At 40.2% G+C, this 20,686-nt stretch overlaps 1 protein-coding gene and 1 long non-coding RNA gene across 2 annotated transcripts; one reads left to right on the plus strand and one right to left on the minus strand.

Annotated features, from left to right (window-relative positions):
• Positions 1–10,202: 10,202 nt before the first annotated feature.
• Positions 10,203–14,352, plus strand: LOC121881790. The gene is made up of 3 exons (XR_006091906.1): positions 10,203–11,965; positions 13,667–13,777; positions 13,854–14,352. It is a non-coding gene; the product is annotated as an uncharacterized LOC121881790 (long non-coding RNA).
• Positions 14,353–18,014: 3,662 nt separating this feature from the next.
• On the minus strand, positions 18,015–19,167 carry rps29 (ribosomal protein S29). The gene is made up of 3 exons (XM_042391161.1): positions 19,060–19,167; positions 18,491–18,590; positions 18,015–18,126 (listed from the first exon to the last, which is right to left on the minus strand). The coding sequence occupies exons 1-3, from the start codon at positions 19,119–19,121 to the stop codon at positions 18,118–18,120; spliced, it is 171 nt and encodes a 56-aa protein (XP_042247095.1). The 5' UTR covers positions 19,122–19,167; the 3' UTR covers positions 18,015–18,117.
• Positions 19,168–20,686: the final 1,519 nt, after the last annotated feature.

A 20,686-nucleotide genomic window follows, 5' to 3' on the forward strand; every position in this document is an offset into this window, starting at 1 on the left:
GCCAGATACAAAATGACAAGACTAGGTCAAAACCTAGTGTATGGCTGAACTGTGTATGAAACACAAGAGGGTTTTTAATTTGTACGTTGCCTGGTTACCATCAGACATGGATATTGTCAGCATTTTTAAGATGTTTCTTTTTATGTAAGTTTCAGTTTATTTATTTGTATAGCACTTTTCATACACTAGTTGTAACTCAAGGTGCTATACACATAAGAAAAAACATAAAAAATACTTAAAATACATTGCACCAGATGTTGGGCATAGACTATATGGTGCTGTTGTAAGAAGGGTTGAGTTAAGATTATGCTATTTTTTATATGTTTTATATATTATTTCACTTACCCACAACCCGAAAAATAGTTTTAATGCAGTAGCTATTAAATTCATTATTAATGCTAATTGTAAATGATCCCAATAGTGTGTTTCATGTTGTTATATCACTTTTATTTTATTTACTATGAACACAGAAGTGCATTATTTTGAATAGACACTAGACGAATGTAACATGCAGAAATTGACATTAAGACAGCGCACAGACCCTCACATCGCACCTAAATGTCACATGACACAAACAAGCGTTATTTGGATAAACCACATGTTGGGGGATCGAAATGGCTACTTTCTCATCTGGAAAAATATTAACACTTAATAAAGTGACATATTACCAGTCCTACAGCACCCTGTTTACTAGTGAGCACATGTAAAATGCGACTGTGTGTTTTTAAAATTTATTTCGGGGCTGCGCTCACTCTCAAGCTTTGTTTGGTATTACGCCAGACACCGTGGCATGGGCCTCCGCAGATGGTGTGTGAGCTACAAGCATGCAGAGGCATTTATGTTTAATGCGTTGTCCGTTGCAGTATTCTCCAAAACACCAGGGGGCGTACAAACAAAATATTCTGTGAATAAGCAACAAGTCAACAAGTGTTCTTTGTTACAATATCAGGTCTTTGTTTACTTTATTCTGCATATCACGACATGGGAAGAGTTTTTGAGTTATTTTTTTCTGTTTTGTTGTGTGGTCACTTTCTGACAATAAGTAAAAGAGAGCAAAACACATGAAATGAACTACGAGAGAGAGCGGAAGTAAAGAAAAGTAGGTGGCCTGGCAACAGTAGTAAACACTGACGCACCACCAAACATTGCATTTGTGTAGTGTAATTACTATCGCTTGTTCGTCTCTCGATTTTAGATTAACTGGGACAGCCATCCCAGCTCCACCAGAATTGATGGGACCACTTGTGCAGTGCGTGCCTAGTAACAAGAATTCAGAAGTGCAAGACCAAGCGGGGCGACAACTTGTGGAGCGTTTGTGCTCAACATGAAAAACACGATGACGTAATTTTTGCCACGCGCACCCTCACACTGAGGACACTGTGTCGAGCATAAACTTAGCTTCCGTCTCGCAGAGAGTGAGCTGCACTTTGGGCTGCACTCAGTCCCGCTGAGAGGCTGAATGCTTGCGGACATGACTGTGGAAGCGCTGTAAACGGTCCCTGCGGTCCAGCCAAAAAACTATGTACTCAGTAAAAATGCCCTATTTTGTTTTCTGTACTTCGGAGCTTGAGATAGAGTGAGGATAAATGGAGGGAACTCTTGCTGTTCCTTGAGCAGGGGTATAGAAGCATGCTGAGTGTTACTGTGATTTGCTATGACAGCCGTGCCCCAGTGCAACATTCATTTAAAGCACCAAGTAAGCTATGTCCATTTGTTGGAGTGTGTGTGCAGGGGTGGGCGCACAGTAGGGCTGGGCAATAAAACGATCTCGATAGGGGATCACGATAAAATTTATGTCCATAACGAAGATAAACTTTGGACATTTTTTACTCGATATGGATAGATTTAACAGAAATAAACGTGACAACAGCTGTTCAGTCTGCAGTATTTGGCCTGCATGTCAAAGAACACACCATTTCCTACCGCAAAGCATTGTTTGAGCTACTGGCCCACGGCTACCAGTGAAGAAAGTGGATGTGAAAGTGAATGTCCTCTGGAAAAGAGGGAAAAAAATGAGTGGAACCAAGGGGCACGAAAGCGACGTGAAAGTGAACTTGCTTTATCCTCCAAAGCTGAGGAAATTGTTGACAAAAAAGGTAACACGACGTAGGGAGGCCGGCGGCTTCCTGACCAAACACCAGCGTTGCATGGCTGAGGACGTGGGGGAGGGTGAGTGATAACGCCAGGGCAACAAGCCTGTGGCTAGCATGCTAATCTGCTAGCTCGCACCAACGACATATGCAAAATGTACCCTAACAAAATTTTCTGAGGCAGCACTGCATGAGAAAAAACACAATCCTGAGACAGTCGACAGATTAGTCTTTCTTGCAAGAAAACTTGTAGTCAAATTTGCAAGAATGTGCAATATTAAAATAATTTACAGTAGCATAATCATCCTCAACATTTACGTTTTTTAATCAATGTTCAGCATACTACCTCAAAAATGTTTGAGAGGTGAAGACATTTGATGTGATGGGAATTACAGCAGTTGTTTACACATTTATTATTTTATTTATTTTATTTTTATGTTTGTTTGTTTTTTTTGCTCAGTGTTTAAATGTTTGTCACTTATTTGTTTTGATAATAAATAATTGTATAAATAATTGTATATTATAAACCATAATTAACCTGTTTCTTTCCGGTTTCTTTAGGGTTCTGTCTGAAGGAGAATACTCTAAACTGTAAATTGAGCATTATTGTTATCATTATTATTATTATTATTATTATTATTATTATTATTATTATCATTATTGATAAATATATATATTGTGATAATTATCATAATTGATCAATATAAAAAAACATTGTGATAACATTTTTGGCCATATCACCCAGCCCTAGTGTGCAGGGTGTTCAGGCAAGGTAGGCACTAGATGAAAGCAGAACAGTATGCATTTCCCAGCCAGGTGGAATCAGGACACTGTCTTCTTTAAATGACAGATGAGCTCGGAGACCATCTACATACATCATGTTTTGCTAGAACGATCAGGAGAGAGAGTGGGAGCCAGACAGAGAAATCCTCGTAGTGCAGGGTTTTGGACTTAATAATTTCATGAGAGGCTGAACAATGTGAGAATTACAGACAGACAGAAGAGCCTTCTTATTTTCAGCCCAGTTGGGTGGTATTTTTGCTCAGTCTCCCTGACCGCTTTTTCTGTTGAAATGCATCACTAGGTCAGACTCACAAGCACTCTGCCATTCCCTCCATTTTGTCCCATCTGTTTAACATGGCACATTACTAACACAATCAGCGGATCCTGGCACAGTGTGTGCCATACGCTGGTAGAACAACTGCCGCAGAAAACCACTGTATTTACACCAGATTTTCTTTCTCGCCACTCCTGTGTCAAAGGATTTATTTTGAAATTGTATTACTTCAGCAGAGCCAAAATTGCTTTCTCACTGGAAAACAGCTGCCTGCTGAGAGTGAACCAAAAGTTACAGGCCGGACAGCTTAACAATGAGCTGAAACTTGCTATGAAGTTCTGTAAAGCCAAGGGGCTCTGCAGAGGCGGGTGATAATTCACTGTAGGTTCATCACTCTGAGCGTTTTTCCATTGATGGGATTTAACAACCCTTAACCTGGAGGTTCCGTTAACCAGAACCTTTGAGAACTTGCAGGGAAAAGGTTCTGCCTTGCTTTTCCATTGTATTTTACAACCCGGGAAGGATTGGATGTACATCACTGAAAAGGCAACACCGCTTCGATTATATGTAATTCCAAAGGCGCTAGCTTTGGATGTACGTCATTAGAAAATTAAACAGTTTTTAGCTTAAAGAGTCCTGTCGATGTACACACAGATGTGAAATGGTAGTTACTGCTATGTTGTTGTGCTTGTTGTAGTCGAGCTGTGGTGATAAATCTGCTTGACCAATCATGAGCGACAGCCCTGCGAGACCCACTCCCATCCTGCCCCCCATTCCACCGCAAGTACCTGGAACCTGATTTGGTACCACCTCCTAAAGGGTGCCAAAGTTTAGCTTGCAAAACTTGTCTCCGAAGTAGGAGCAGGACAGTAAAAACTGAAGCAGAAACCAGGACAAAGGCTACAAGTTCAGTTATGGGTCAGTAATGGAAAAACATCATTGGATAGTAACTAGGCTGTGTCTGTAATCATTCCCTACATACTATACGTATAGCACACTATACGCCATTTCATTTGAATGTCCAGATTCTGAGCATGAAATGACTGTCTGAAATCTCTATTAACTGCTTACTGTAGAGGAAACTACTGAGCGTTTATTATGTAGGTAGCAGTAATGGAGTGAGCGAGGGAATGATTTAGGACACAGCGTTAGTAATCATAGTGTAAATTGGTTGTTAGGAAACACTCAAAATAAATCTGCTATGTGAACACAAGGTTACTGTAGCATTACAAGATTTAACATAACTTCCAAAAATAATTGTTTTTAGGGGACCAAATAATACTTTGTTTTATTTACATAATGCATACATGGAGAAATATGTGTGGTTTTTGTTTGAGTCTTTTTCCAGTAGTATTCATGCACTTAGCCAATGTCACTTGGTCAGTTGGCGTAACATTTTGTAGTTAAACTGTTTTTTAATGTAATTTAAAATCTTCCCAATGTAAACTATTAATTAAGTGATTAAATGTCAGGGTTGGTTCTTCTATGGGAAGCGCATTAAATTTCCTTTATATTCGAAAGGTTTTATTCACATACACTTGCCTTGCCTGCCACAGCGTGATGACATCTGGATCCTGCATCCATGCGTTTCTAATTATTCACAATTTCTTCACAGTTTTGGGAGTTCAGTACTGTTTTGTTTGTGCAAGCTGTCTGAATTACTCATCCTTTCTATCTCTCATGGCCCTGACCATGTCCGTGACTCTGAGAACCATTTGTTATGCAAGTTCATGAGATCAAGTGGGTGTTTGTCATTCCCAAGCACACTCCTCCACAGTGGTTGGCTGCCTGTCTCCCGGTGATACCACAGTGAGGAGAAAACAGCATGACACAGACCACGGTCGTCTGCCTTGCAGAAGATGAATGTACAGAGGCCACTTCTCATATGCTGCTCTGATTTGCTCCAATGTTACATTGATTTGCCGGCAAGATGGTTGGGCAGACGGTATTCGCTACATTCTACTGTCAGTCATGCAGCAGCTGCTCATGCTCTGCCAGAGATAAGAGAGATGCACGCTGGAAAAGGGGGCTCTCACACACACACACGCGCACACACAGACAGTCACGGCAGGCATGAGTGTGACCCCACAAATAGTGATGAGGTCATTACAGCCGACACAGGCAGGGCTGAGGCTTGGAGACTGGAGGCTGTGCAGCAGTAAAACAGAAGAGAGTACAGCATGTTCCTCAGAAAGGCCAGAGGTCAGGACGTGCTAGTCCCCCGCGCTTGTCCTCGGCGGTGGATACAGAGGACGGGGAGCCGGTGACATCACACAGGGCCACTCGCAGTGACTCAGAGACACTAATTATGGTTTCAACCTCCTGCTCTCGCTCAGTTTGACTCCTCTCCACCTCACTGCTGACATTTCCACCTGTGACATTTTGACAATCTCTCTCAAATCTCTTGTTCTCTCTTGCTTTTCTCTCACCTTCCTCTGTGTTGTGCGTGTGTCTCTCTCTCAACACACATCTAGTATGCAATGTTTTAATACAACAGCAAAATTTACATTTGGTTTATCCTTTTTTCTGTCTTGCTGTCTCACTTTCCCCCGGCGTACCCCGCCATTTTTGGAATCCACGTTCTAGCTCCTGTGAGAGCAGAGAAGAAATTGTGAACTGCGACTTAAGGAGATGGACTGATTGGTGATAATGCTCTGCCCCTTGACTGGAAAAAAGGCAACATGTGCCGGGATAAAGAGGGTCTTTGGTCGGGTCTGTTGATATCCTGGTAAGGGATGATTCTCCACATATCCACTCTGAGACAGATGAATAGGGGTAGTAGAGGGGTTGAGGGGTTACATAGTGCAAAGCAAGATTCAAAAGGATGAGGCAGCAAGGAGCGGGGAATGTAAGGAAACTTTGTAAAAAAAAGAGGTTTATATATATATATATAAAGGGAGAGAGAGAGGAAGTAATAGAGAGGGTTTGGTCGGCAGCAGCAGTGGGTGGGTTTCTGTTTGTGCTCCCGGTTAGCTCTCAGCTGGCTGATATGAAGGAGCCTTGGCAGAGCAGTCAGCCAGCAGCCAGCACACCTGAGGAGTAAACATGACAGATGCTGATAGACTCTGACACAGACTGATAAGCGCTCTCCCACAATCCCCCAGTGCTGTCCACAGCAGTGCAGAAACCTTATCGTGCAATGCACCAAGCCTGCCTTCCCTTACATCGCCACCATCGCAGCCACCGTGCGGCCGCCCTGATAGCCAGGCAGCACCGTGTGATCCTCTCCCAGAGCGAGGCGTAGGTTGCGCACGCTCTCCCTGGTGAGGCTGGAAATCATACTTGACTCCTGCCATTATTCATCTCATCTTGGTTATCAGCATATTTTATTAACATCCTGAGGCTTGATTGAGTACCACTCCAAATCCAAGTGTAATGATGTAGAGCAGACTATCGTAGAAGAAGAAAATGAATGATGAGATGCCAACATTACACCAGTAATATGTAAATTAGCTAATAAAGATAGCTCCCTATAAAATTATGTGTAGGCGGAGAAATAAGCAAATCAGACACTTAGGCTTGTTAATGTACAATATTTCTTTGCATGGAGAGCATTGTAGAAGCGGTGAAAGCGACACAGCCATTCAGGAAGAGAAGTAGTGGTGGCAGTATTATATGACCGTAGAGTTATAAGGTTTTATCTGACATGAAATATTCTTTGACAAGTTATTAACATTTTGTGTTGGTTTATTTTTTGTTTTCCACATTATTGGCACTAAAATTTGATAAAAGAAAAGTTTCTATCTCAAAAATCAATCTCTTACTTGGTGCTATTATTTTCCATCTGCAAAGCACCAATCAGTGCTCAAAGTGCAGACAGGAGGACCAATTAGGTTCCACCTCTTTACTGTGTGAACTCACAGCTCTATGGCTGTGGTTATAGCAGCTGAAAAGATCATGAAATGTTGCTCAGTATTAAGTAAACTCAAATTTTCATTGAGAACAGAGAAACTTTCCACTTTCAGCAGATGAATGTGGAAACAGCCTTCAAGTGTCAAACTCTGCACATACATCATTCTGCACAGCGAAGCTCAAACATCCAACTGTAGGAACAAGATGAAAAACACATTTTTGACTGGAGGGGGGCTTTAAGTTACTGTGACTACTTAAAAAATGACAGCAATGAAAGCCAAAATTCTAATATGTAAGAAAATGAGATACATTCAGGCTGCTAGCTGCTGATGCTAGCTCTTGTTGAGGTGCCTTCTGGTGTACATTCTCTTCATTATACTTATGCATACAGTATATTAAGTTTTTTTTTTCCTGAAGTCATAGTAGTAGTTGGAGTTTTGTTTTTCCACATAAGCTATAATAATGGCATTAATCCATAACACCTCTTAACTCTTGGTGTCACTCAATGGTACTTGTTAAAACATTTGTAATTTCTATTGACCCTTCCCCATTGATCTCTCTATCTGTTTATACACACACACCTAATCAATTGGAACCTGGCTCTAACTGATCCCTATCACTCTCAATTACACCAATCGGAGTTCGGTCTGCTGATACTGTACCCTCCGGCCTCTAAATATGTGGACTCTGCGTCATGTTAACTGGTAACGGATCCTCTGGTGGGCGGACAGGCTGGAATCAATAAACGCAGAGAGGATCCCAGTGCAGCAGCGGCTCACAGCAGAGAGCGGGCAGGTCATGTCGCCGCAGGCGAACAGACAGTGAATCTACTGGGAAAGACATATCTCAGCACCAAACAATAATGCACTATACTATCCTTTTCTGCGTGACTTCTTAATCCTGTGCTTGTCATTGCTATTGGCGAGGAACCATTTCTCTGTAACCAAGTGATTTAACCTCTCGAGATCCCTGAAGTCATGGAAAATATATCTAAAGTTACTGTAAAAGGAACATAAAGCAATTTCAGGGAATAAAAATGCACAGACTATACAGTATATTATGGTGTGGAATAATACATTATTTAAGTTTACATAACTTCCCATCTGAAGAACTGTTCTTCACAAGAACATGTCATTAGTATTGAAATTACAGCTTTAAAAGGCTTAGGAATCCTCTCTGTCAGGGTGACTGTTGGAAAGGCATCCTCTTAACACAGGTATCCATAAAGGGAGGCTTTCACTTAAAAAAAAAAACGTAATCAGCAGTGAGTGCTGAAAGGTCAGAGTGGCAGTTCATGCATAGATAGTTCAAGGAAGCCAGCATTCCACAACAAATAGTTGTTGATCTGGATTTCCAATTCAGCTTTGAATGGCAACCAAGCAGTGGCGTATCCTATACATTTTGACTGGGGTGGCCAAGATGGGACACAGAGCTAGTGTGGGGTGGCCATGGCATAGTGAACCTTAAAGAATGGCAGGTGATCAAAATGTGTAACTACAGATTTTCAATGCATTGCATTGCTTCAACCTACGCACAGATAAATCATAACTGAATTCCAAAACTCATGTTAGCTTCCATTGTAATGTTTGTACTCAAGGCCAGGTTGATGTTTTTACATTAAACTAAATCCACCCACAACAACTAAAATTAACATTATGACCTAGAACAGCACTAACCTGCAGCTTCCATTCTATTCAGTTTTCTATTTCATGTACATTACATTTTCCAATTCCACCTATCACAGTTTCTGGGAGGCAGTGGTTAGTTAAACATGTCTATTTTCAGTCAGTAATTATGATATGTATTCTTGTATGCATGTATTTCTTTGCACAATGGAGGGGTGGGGGTAATGTGTATGTGATAAATAAAACTTGAGTTGAGTTGGTCAGAATAGGCTACACATTTTCTAAGAGCCGTTTCTTGTAGTGGAGTAAATGAACAGGTTCAGTATGAAGCTCTGGGTCCAAACTGGTGCAACACATTTATTTACAGGGATCACCTGTGCAAAACGTATTTAAAACAGTTGTCAGCAATATTATTCAACTCAGCTTGCATCAGCTCTACTATCTCTGAACTGTGAACTTCATTGTAATAGCTTCAGCTTACAGTCCTGCTTTAAACTTCTCAATGGACTTCACTTACTTTAAACATCCCATACACAATGCTACAAACATCTACATGTGTAAACTGCACCTGAACATTTTCTACACAATACAGGAACAATATGGAGCATACACAACCATGAACATTTTCTCATCTGCAAGAGTAAAACTCTCTTATGTTCCATAGACTGCTCTTACTCAGTTTAACTAATTGAAAACATCACACCTTTAATTCTCTTTACTGAATGATAGGCAGTCTAACAATGGCTGGGAAATACAATAAACCCAGCTCTCTACAGGCTCACAGGTTTAACTTGGTTGCCTGTATTCTAGCAATAATCTCACTCTTATGCACTCTAAACACAATTAACATGACCTATATGACACAGTAAAATTCAATTAAACAAAACTGAACAAACTACTCCGGTGGGTGTACATAAACTTAATTTTTCACGGACTTTGTTGTATCAAAATGGCCAACACATTAGACTGTGAATTACACATACTAAACGCTAATGCTAATATTAGCCTGCAAAAAACCAATGTTTCTAATGTGCATATTCATATTTTGAATACTCCTGTTATCTAGCCGCTAATGTAGTTAGCTGACTGGCTAATGTTAGCTGCTATCGCTAGCTAAACTATATTGGAAAGCACTAGCTAACGTTTGCCTGCTAGGTTAGCTAGCTTTAATCAGTGTCAACCACGAGGTTTCAGCTCAACTTTCATACGATGATGTCATAAATGACTTTGCAATAAGCAAGGCCAGGAAAGCAAAATTGTAACCTCGCCTAGGGCACCAAATGTGCCAGGGCTGGCCCTGATCACTCGAGAGGAAAATGGCTTTCTCTGCAATGATGGCATAAGGACTGTGTGTCATATTTAATGCCTGTCATTTTCTGACATGTTGGTCCGTCCGCAGAGATGTTGTGCGTAATAGCCAGAGGCATAATGGTTATGGTAGGAGTGGGGTTAATAAAAAAATAAGTAAGAAGGGCTGGAACTGGAGTGAGCAGGAAAGCCTGCTCTCTGTGCCCCCATCTGAGCTGTTGGGTTTTTCAAACTGCTCTCTGATCCTCTCTGGCTGCATCATGCACACATTCATCCTGAAAAATAGAGCTGCATCTGTCACATTGTCATCCTCCTCCATCTGAATTACCTACTTCAAATATTTAAAACGGGGAGGGGAAAGAAAAAAAAAAAAAGGTTTGGATGAAAAAGTCTCGCCTGCCCATTACTCCAAACCCAACTAGTAATCGGCAGAGGTGTTGTCACGGAAACCGGCAGCCACTTTTAACAATCAAACATGCGTGACAGTTCATTTTCGCTTCTGGATTAGAAGTGTGAGCGCCGACGTGCGAACAGACATCAATTGGATGGCAAAGACACAGACATTTCACGACTAGAGGCACAGTGGAAAGAATTAGCAACTACTAATAAGATCAGTGGGCGGCAGCTGTTCACTCACCATCTTCAACATCTGCTTATCATTTCGAACAATTAAGGAATTTAAAATTCAGATGCAGCAATTCCGCAGCGCCACATAACAAAATATTTACATACTGGAGTTGCAGACATGGAAATCACATATCGATCCATCATTTCTTCCTCTGCCTGTCATCTCTCCCTGCATACTGAAGATATCCTGCTTCTTTAATATGCACTTCAATATAATGTTCATGCAAATCATGTTAAATATTCAATTCCACTCAGGCTGCCTAAGAGATTCATAAATGTGGGCAATGAAAAATGTTAGCATGGGTCATATTCGGGCCAGCCATTGTGAATTCAAAGGTTAACATCAAAACCATTGTACCAAAGAGATTGACAGACGTGGTTATGTGCAGATATTTCCATATTGCATAAAGGGTTATGGTCATGTCTAGTCTCTTGGAGGCATAAAGTACTGTACATGAATACACCTATATTCATACCTCCAGCATGGTGAATATGCACCATACATGTGCGTGACCGTGATTGAGGATTACAGCGAGAGACCAACCAGTAAAGTTAAATATATGGTGTGATTGCCAAGCCGTGACCTGTGTGAGAAATAAATTACAATGCTGACAGAACATCACATCCTCTTAGCCTGGGGAGAAGCTGTAAGACGAGGTCCTCTGTGACACCATTTCTTTGCGGATTGTTAAATGCCACTATTTGATCTTTTCCATTTATGAGTCATATTTTTTTCTGCTGCCCCTGAGCACTATGCTGTGCTAAGCTACATAGGACAGGCCAGTGAAACACTGAAACAACAAGCGACCTCCACCATCGCATTATAGTTTCCAGTGAATCTCCAAAGCAGAGTCTGAAGTTGTCTGACCTGTCATGTTGATGACTGATTTTAGCAACAAAAAAAAAAGAAATTGCATTGATTCACTCTTTTTTCCTTCGTCTTTATTCCTCCTGATGACAGACTCATAGTCTCTCTTCCTCTCCCTTTCACACATTCGCAGGCTGCCACCAACACAACATACATAAAGACAGTGGGAGATGTCGAACACAGAGCAAAGATTAGAGCTATCTGTTGGAACATTTTATGTGTTCACTCTTTGACTTGTCTTTTTGTTTGGCGAAGGCTGCTCTCCCGCTGTGCCTGCCCTACGTTGGCTTCTCTTTTCTGTTCCAGATGTACTCTCCACTTCAAATAGCATGGCGTATTCAATTTGACGAGCCCCGAGCTGACAGCCTGATCGAGCCTGGTTCTTACCATTCTGCATCTCTTTCTTTTTCTTTTATTTCCCCCTGCGTCTGGAGAGCTCCTCCCCAGAGAGCAGCACAACACCTCCTGTCACCTCACCTTCCAGTGCCCGCCGCCTCTCTCTGCCACTCTCACCTGTGGTACAACACTGCCCCCAAAGGTATGTTTGGGCTTTGCAGCATCTTTTCACCGGTTGGTTGAGGAGCAGACTGATTTATTAACTGCGCAATTTCGCTTTTGAGGGTTGGTGTCATACATGATAATCTCAGTTAAAGGAATGTTTTTATTCACGGTGTTGTAAACTAGCGTTTGAAGTAGGGTCGGTGGCATCCTTGTAAAACTCTGTTGTCATAAATGAGTTCTTTCATTCATGCGGAGAACCTAATATGTGTAAAAGCAACATGTCCACAACCTCCAAAGAACAAATCCTTCTCAGCGGACCAGCTGCACACAGTTATTTGATGGATTCCTCTGCATGCACAGTGTAATTTATGAAATTTACCATTATGAAAACCGATATAGTACATGCTGAATACCAAACAGCCTTACCCAGCTTACTTTTTCAATTTGTCATATTTGGTAAGAAACACATTTTTCATTTTTGGCTCTGCATTTATTACTTCGGCTGTGAAATTAAACAGTGACTAAGAGGTGTAAATGTACATCATCAGCCTGACATTGCAGACATTTGTGAGGCGTTCCATATCCTCCTATTATCCTTCAGGTGAGAGACTTAGCTATTCATATTCAGTTTGTTAGTGTTATGTTTGAACAGTATAGCCTTTTGAGCTTCATGGGCCAGTAATCTATTTTTTGTATTGCTTGAGATTGTCTTTCCCATATGACAACCAGCAGTCTGAGGACACATACAGAGTTTTGGTGTCATGTAGGCCTCGCAGAATCAGATTAAACTCTTCACCCCTTGAACTGAGACTTGCACAGGTGTAACTAATAACACTAACGATTGCTCTGCTCCATTTAAATGCCCCAATAAGCCTCACCAGTGAGCCAAAATGCAGCAGGACCCTGGAACTAGCACACTCAAATGGAAAGCAGCCATCATTAAAATTATTAATTACACCTGCGTGTTTCCTGCTGTGACACGTCAGCTGTGAAAGCAAATGCTCTGGCTGTGAGTCTTTCATGAGTGGCTGATGTTACTGACATTTTATCATCTTATGTAACATTAACCTGAAGAATCTAGACTGGAAATGTCTTTACTGTGTGATATGGACCACACAGTCGACTGTAATAAGGTCTGCGTTGTGGGCATTGCCTGAGCAATTTCTGTCTTCAATGCCCCTGAAATCTATAGAGAAGTGAATGTTTGCTGAAGTCTTTGAATCCTAAATTGAGGCTTTGCAGCCAGAGGATGCTTATTCTGTGGTGGTTTGAGAATTAGGCCCGGTTTGACTGGAACAATTGAGTCAGCCAGGTGCTCCATACTGGGCTGCAATAAGCTCAGTGTAGTGCTCAGCTCACTTCTCATGGGAATATACTGAAACATTAAAAAAAAAAAAGGCATGGGGAGAGGTCTTAGAAAACACTATGGTCTGGTGATTTGTGTGGCTGTAGATATCACTGTTCTCTAATAAAAAGAATAAATGGCCTAATGAGGATTTTCTTTACCACTCCAATGACTATTGGTTAAAGAAAATGAGTGTATCATGCACAAAACATCCAGTAATTGTCAATACTTAGAGCTGCTTACATCATAGCTTCTTAGTCGCTGCATAATTTCACAGAAAGCGTAAACAGTTCTTCCTTTACTGTTGCTCCCTTTTTTCAATTAATCTTTCTATTTGTTCTTTCTGTCTCTGGCTGCTGCACTTTTTTTTTCTTCTTTTTCGCCATCACTCAGTCAACACCGATCCCACTCAGTGGAAATTGAGGGGGAACATGAATGAGCCGTGTGTTTGCTCACAGTCCTTTTGAGGAACCTTACAGCGAGAAGTGCCTCAATTGAAAGCAGGTAAACCCAGAGGAATGTTTCCATGCCAACAGTGCGCCGTAACATTTTCAATTCACTTATTTTCCCTATAATCTAGGAGATGGATTGGAGACCTCAGCAATGTGCCTGGCAGTCAGTCAGGGCTGCACTGGGACTTTGGTTCCCAAACCATCACAGGAGAGCTCCCTTCTGATTTGTTTTGTTCAGGTTTGCTTTCACTGTTAAGACGTGGTTGTTACCGCAAAGTGTGCAGACCATAATATATGTATAAGGGAGCATGTACTGTACAAGCTTCACTTACTGTACATACATGTGTGCTCAGAGTCTTCCACAACCACAAACAATTGATTTTCCCCACATGTACATCATCACTGCAGCATATTTGTCACTTAGGGATGATAAAATGGGAGCACGCAGCTTACTACCACTCCCACCAAACTGTCTACTCTCAGAGTAGCAGCACACTTCCTCACAGTGCACATTAACACAGGCATTGACAGCTGATGGAGAAGCAGTGGCCTCATCGTGTCGCTGAAGTGAAGAGGAATGAACAGTGTTGTTTACAAGATGTCAATAAATGTTTTGAGTTATTGATAGTTTTTTTTTGCGCTCTCTGAAAGTCTGCATTTTAGCTTTCTGAGTGGTTAAACCCTTATCTGTATTTGAATATCTCACAGCAGCACTATATTTTTTTTATCATACTAGCAATGAAAGATGTTATCGCACAACTCTGGAGCTTTACTGAGTTTTTGGGTTTTACACATGTACTGTATAGTGGAGTCTAAGGATGTTTTCAGACCTGCAACCTGTCTGATCCATTTTCACCCTAGGTGCGATTCATTTGGGCAGATCTGAATACAGCAATTATACTTGGGTGCAGACCAAAACAACCGCACCGAGACCCTTTGAGGAAGTGGTCTCGATGTGGTTCTCTTTTGGCTTGTAGTGATGCATTTTGGTTCGCTTGAATGTTTGTATGAAAAGAAACTGAAACAGTGGGGAAACACATCAAATTTGCCAACTCATCCACTGATTCAACCTAGAGAGAACAACCAATAGGTTTTGCTCTCATTAAACCCATTTCCAGCAGCAGGCAGCTGTTTTCAGTAAACAAAATGTAGGCTTAAAACTAGCAACCAGCTAGTGAAGAAACTATGGGCAGCTAAAGACCTTGGTATATTTTAGAGCATAAGTCAAAAGGAGAGTCAATATAAAACTTACATTTGCCAAGCAGCCAGAAACAGAACTCAAAATGAATGCTAATGTTGTTCCGTGTCTACTGGATGTGTAAATATTCGTATTTGAGAACAGATTCGCCATAGTAACTTTTTAAGGCAATAAGACAGGTTGTCTTTGAGCTTGCTTTGGAATTCTTCTGCACCCAAGTTGCCGCAAATCAATTAATGCTGCTTTAAGATATAAAAAAAGATGACTGAGAAAAAGAAGGAGAGTACAAACGTCTCATGGCGAGCAGGGTAAAATGGTCAGAAGATCCTTCAGGATGTGCATTTCACCTACAAACAGATCTGACCACCCAGAGGTATTGAACAAGAGGCTCAGACTGGATTGAACAGACATCTCAACATGGCCTATCAGGCGGTTGTCTCAGCAGCGATGTGCTGAGGAGGCAGCATAACAAAAGCATTAACGCACTGCTGATAAAATGGAACTGAACTGAACATCAAAGACAACACCTTCCACCCACCTCCGTAGAGGACTGATGCAACACGGAGCACTTCTGTGTTCAGCTTCCTCCGTCCTCACAGCCTCAACCTCTACCGACCTGTGAAAAGCAGTGTTCCTGCACATACGGTTCACACGAGGTGTCTTTTATGCATAATGAGTTTCTTATACAATACATACACATTTTATGCACAATGCACATGAGCTTTGCAGATTTTTCTGTACATAGTGTGCATCCATGTGAAGGTCTTAATGGGACAATGATGCCCGTAATCAACTCCTGGCATTGTGTATTTGATAATGTGTTAGGTTTAAGGTCTGCACAGTTAATTACTTCATTTGAGTGTATGTATATGTTGCTGCTGACATTGGTTGAGGTTTTGAATGCACATTGGATTTTCTGTGCCATGAGGTTCAACTTCTGCAATTTTGCACACTGCCCTTCTCTTTTTATACATTTTGTTATTCTATACATGTTCTAGTGCTAAAACTGTATGTTGTGCGTGTTCATATAACCTTCATTTTGCTATGATCTTTTTTTTTTTTCTTTTCCACATTTCAGGTTCCCCAGTGAAATCATTACAGTTTCATCTTAATCCTGCTGAGCACAAAGAGATCTGTTATTTATGATAAACAGAATTTCACCAAACATGATTTATTTGTTGTCTCGGATTAAATAGGACCAATCCCAAAACCTCCGGCTATATCATCAAAGTGTGAGGTGTGATCTAAATACACACTGTAGATTCAGAATGAATCAATTTGAAAGTGTTTTTTTTTTTTTCTTTTCTTAAATACAAGTAAAAGAGTGTCTACCTGACTAAAATATTTCCTGTGCTCTCTCAACCTGTCTGGAGGAGCTCATTTTCATCAACTTGCCTAAAACCTCACATTAACCGTGCAGTTGGGAGACCAGCAAGACGTTAAATTAAGCTTCTATAACTGAGACGGTGCAAAAGGTCTGGTTGCCTCACATATGCTGAATGCTGAAGAATATCTGAATGCATGCAGCATTGTTAAGTGCTATTTAGTGTTTTTACTGTCACTGGCCTTGAATCAAGAATGTGAAGTGTTGCTGCCATCTAGTGCTTTAAATTTAACCCTGTTTAAAAGACAGAGGACAAAAAAAAAAAAAAAAAATTACTTTCGTAAATCCTGGCCAGTATGGATCTGCATACAAACCCACACGCCAAGGTGACTGGCTGCTGCTTGTGCTGATCTTTTTCAATTTCCAAAGTTTGGTAGCCAAAGTCACAAAGCACTAAGCAATTAGCCACGCTACAGGGGACTCATTGGATTGTGTTAAGTTTTGAACAGGACCAGCATCACAGCATGTTGCCAATTCTTGGATGTGAGAGGGGCACGCCTTTTCATGTGAATGCTTGCTGACTTAGAAATTAATGTTGGCAGCTGCAAAGGGACATCGGTTGCTCTTTATGGCAGTGCCATTTATTAAGATGTACTGCTACAAGGAATAATTGCAATACTTGTTTTCTTGCTAAGTATATCTGATATGTCCCTTTAAAGTTTGTTGGTGATGAAATGCAACCACTTAATCACAAAATACATCCTAACGAGTGAGTTTCCATTTTAAATAGTTTGCCTCAATGCAGTAGTTTGTCATCAGACAGGTGTGGCTGATGTGTCTGAAAGCTGCTCTCCTACAGTGTTTCATCAGCTTTTCTATTTGTTTTCCTGACATCACTCATTAAATGGATGCCTGCATCTTTTACCTGAATAGTGCTGGAACCATATTTCTACTGGCAACAAAACTGAATCATGAGAAACAAAAAAAAACCCACTTGACAGCTGTGCAATAAATTCCATCATTTGAATAAGTTTTGGTTGAGACTCCATTAATTTTGTCATTATGCAAACACTTTTAGACACTGTACAGGACTGGCAAGTGTCTTATATGTTGTACACACTTACATTTATAAGGGAGTGAACATATAACAATATGTAATTCAAGAGTGACATCACAAGCTACAGCCTGATCTAATTTCAGCTGAACATTTTAACAGCCAGATGTGTATTTAATGCAGGACTTGTGTTGGATTTAAGGGATTTGTATTGTTCAAAATGATTTCAAAGAAGGCAGGAGCCACAGTGTACACCTTAAAAATGATCCAATTAAGTGACACCACCAAATAATAGTGGTAGTCCATATTTAAAACTGCACATGCCCTACACCTGATAAATTTCCATGTTATTCCACATATGTGAGACATTGCAAAAATATTGTCAACCATGCAGCAGTACAGGTATTATCATTTGACCATGTACATTATAAATATATTCCCATATAATTCAAGGGTTGTACCCAGAGATGAAAAATCTGCACATCATTTCTCAAACAAAAATATAAGGCTACCCTTGTTTACAAATATTGCTTTAGTTTACAGATTGTACTTTTTCTATTAAGATAACAAATTTAGTGGTTTGTATATTTTGTTTACATTGTTTTACACTTCATAGTTTCCATTTTCTGATCTTCTCTGTATATTACTAACTAAATCTATCCTGTACAATGTGTCAAAAACAGCACATGAAATAAACACACCATACATTTAGCTTGGAAAAAAAAAACATTTATTAGCAGTGCTGAATTATCCCATCTTGGTTGGCCTTCCAGATGTCACGTTGACCCAATATGAGGATATGTCGGCACAAGACTTCTAGTCCAGCTGTATGAAAATGAAATAATCAAGGTATTAGTTACGTGAATATATTTGTTGTCAACATCATTGTTCAAATCCACAACCATTCGCTATGATGGCTTTAACAGAGCATGGATGCTGAATTCCAGACATTTTCTTCGAGATGTAACATTTACTAAATTAATTCTTAAATTAACTTAAAAAAATGACAGTTGCTGTTAAAGAAAATTAACACTTAGATCGACTCAATTAGCAAAAATACTGAAGTTGTGTTCAGGCACTTCATCTGTAGTTCAGTAACAAAGACACTGTTGACTTTCAACACCTATAGACAGCAGAAATTTGAATTCACCACCACGGAAATGAGATGAAAATGAGAAGTAGTACTTGCCTTGACAAAACCGATGTCTTTAGCGTACTGCCTGAAGCACTGGCGGCACATGTTGAGCCCGTATTTACGGATCAGACCATGTCTGTTCGAGCATACCCGGCTGGACAGAGAAGAGGAAGTAGTTAGTCTAGTCTGAACGTGGAAAAATAAAACATAAGTGAAAAGTACACAGGCATACAGGCTAAGCCGGTTTTTAGAACGTCATTCATCTGTGCATCACGGTTAGCTTAAGATGAACCGACAACTTCTATAGCAGCAAAAACATTATAGTTGCTGTTACAGCCCAACAAAGTGAACTCTAACCAACTCCAGAAATCGCTATGAACATGTAATCAGCTTCTTGGACAATCAGCGTGAGTAGTTTGGTTTTAAAAACAATGTGCAGCTAAATTTAAGCTAGCGCTAACAGTTAGCAAGGCGCATCCTCCGCCGCCATATTAGCTCGGGATCAGTTTCCATGCGGTGCACGTTTGGTGATAAATTATCGAGTACGAGAAGCCGCAAAACCCTCCAAACGGACCCGCTTTAGCACATATATTGATAAATGTTGCATTAAGAGCAGAACTGACCAGGATCGGGATCCCTGTCCGAATTTTCTGGGGTGACTCCAATAGAGCTGCTGGTGGCCCATCTTGTCTCTTTCGCTCGAGCGTCGGAAAGGAAGAAAGGTGGGCGCGCGTGCGCAAATGAAGCCCTCAGACGCTGTCTTCCGGCTGTGCAGTCTGCATTTGGCGCCCTCTAGTGGCGGGAAAAAACTGCAGCACGCAGCGGCACAGCCTCCAGGCGGCGTCATACAGGAAGAGTCCTGTCACTGATGAGTAAAGGCATTTATGTTGACATATGGTGAATTAGTGTAATGTGGGACACATAAGCTCGAATGCATCTATCTCTTTTCCTACCAAATGCTAATGATTAAGACTGCTGTCATGTAAATCACATGACTCCATCCATGTGATGCTATAGTTTGGAGCAGGGCAATCTTCTTCAGTGTTACCAATTGTTATCACATTGTGTTTATGATATATTCATGCTTCAAAATAAGCTTTAATATGGTGAAAACATGTTTCGTATTTTTTTATCTTAGTCAATTTTTCTTTGTCCCACTTTAGAAAATGTGTTTTGAAATGTGGGACAGCATGGTTTTAGTAATTTGGAACAATCATATATGGTGTTAAATTGATGAAATATGCATTTAAGTACATTAAATATGCAATGCCAATAGTTATTCAGGGGTCTTAGTTTTGCAATGCTTAATTTTAATTTATTTTTTGGCAGGTTGCAAATTATATTATTACTGATATTAATACATAATATAATACATTACTATACTATCTGTAACAACAAAAACATTGTAATTACTGAAATGACCAAATGCACTTTGGCCTTGAATGTTTTTATTGTATGAATTAAGAGATACAATTCAGCCTAGGCTTTTCAGCCTCCAAGCGAGTGTCCCAGATTTCAGCCTGAACTGTCCCACATTAGGAAATGCATATAAGCTGGTACAATTTGGCACAAGGAACACTTTTATATTTGCCATTTTTTCTCAGAGTGTAATATTTGCATTCTCTTTCCTGATATGATTAGAAAACTCCTTGGGGATTTCAGAATGCTATTGGGTGTGGATATAATGTACTGGCTTCATATCGAAATATATCAATGAAGTGCCATTTGCAGAAATTGTCCCACATTAGTCTTTTCCACCCTAAATGTATTTATGTTACCACCAAATGTTATTTGAATGAAGGAAATGCATTTTAAGGGGAGGAACAACAATCTGAAAATGACCAAAAATGATTTCTATCAAGAATGTTGGCCTAAGTTCTGCACACAAGTTTTGTTTTTACCAAAAAAGAGATAATATTTTCTTAAACAGTCTAAATTTTTACATTTGTTACAATCTAAAGATTACAATCTTTAGAAATATACACAAGTAATGTCTATACATGTTAAACCATTTCTGTGCACTGTAAACAGGATGCAGATAGTGCAAAGAAGCGAAGAGTGCAAGGAGTGCTGAAATAAATATTAAATTCCTTTATGTACATATAGTAGGTGGTTATGTACAGTAGCCTGTATGCTAATATACAGTAATGAAAGAAATTATTGCACATTTTGTATTTTAAACCTATATAAAAATGTGCATAATTTGCAGTGGTCGTGCAGTGGTATGTTTTAGAATATAAACTTTATCCT

Source organism: Thunnus maccoyii, chromosome 17, assembly GCF_910596095.1.
Source record: "Thunnus maccoyii chromosome 17, fThuMac1.1, whole genome shotgun sequence".
NCBI lineage: Eukaryota > Metazoa > Chordata > Actinopteri > Scombriformes > Scombridae > Thunnus > Thunnus maccoyii.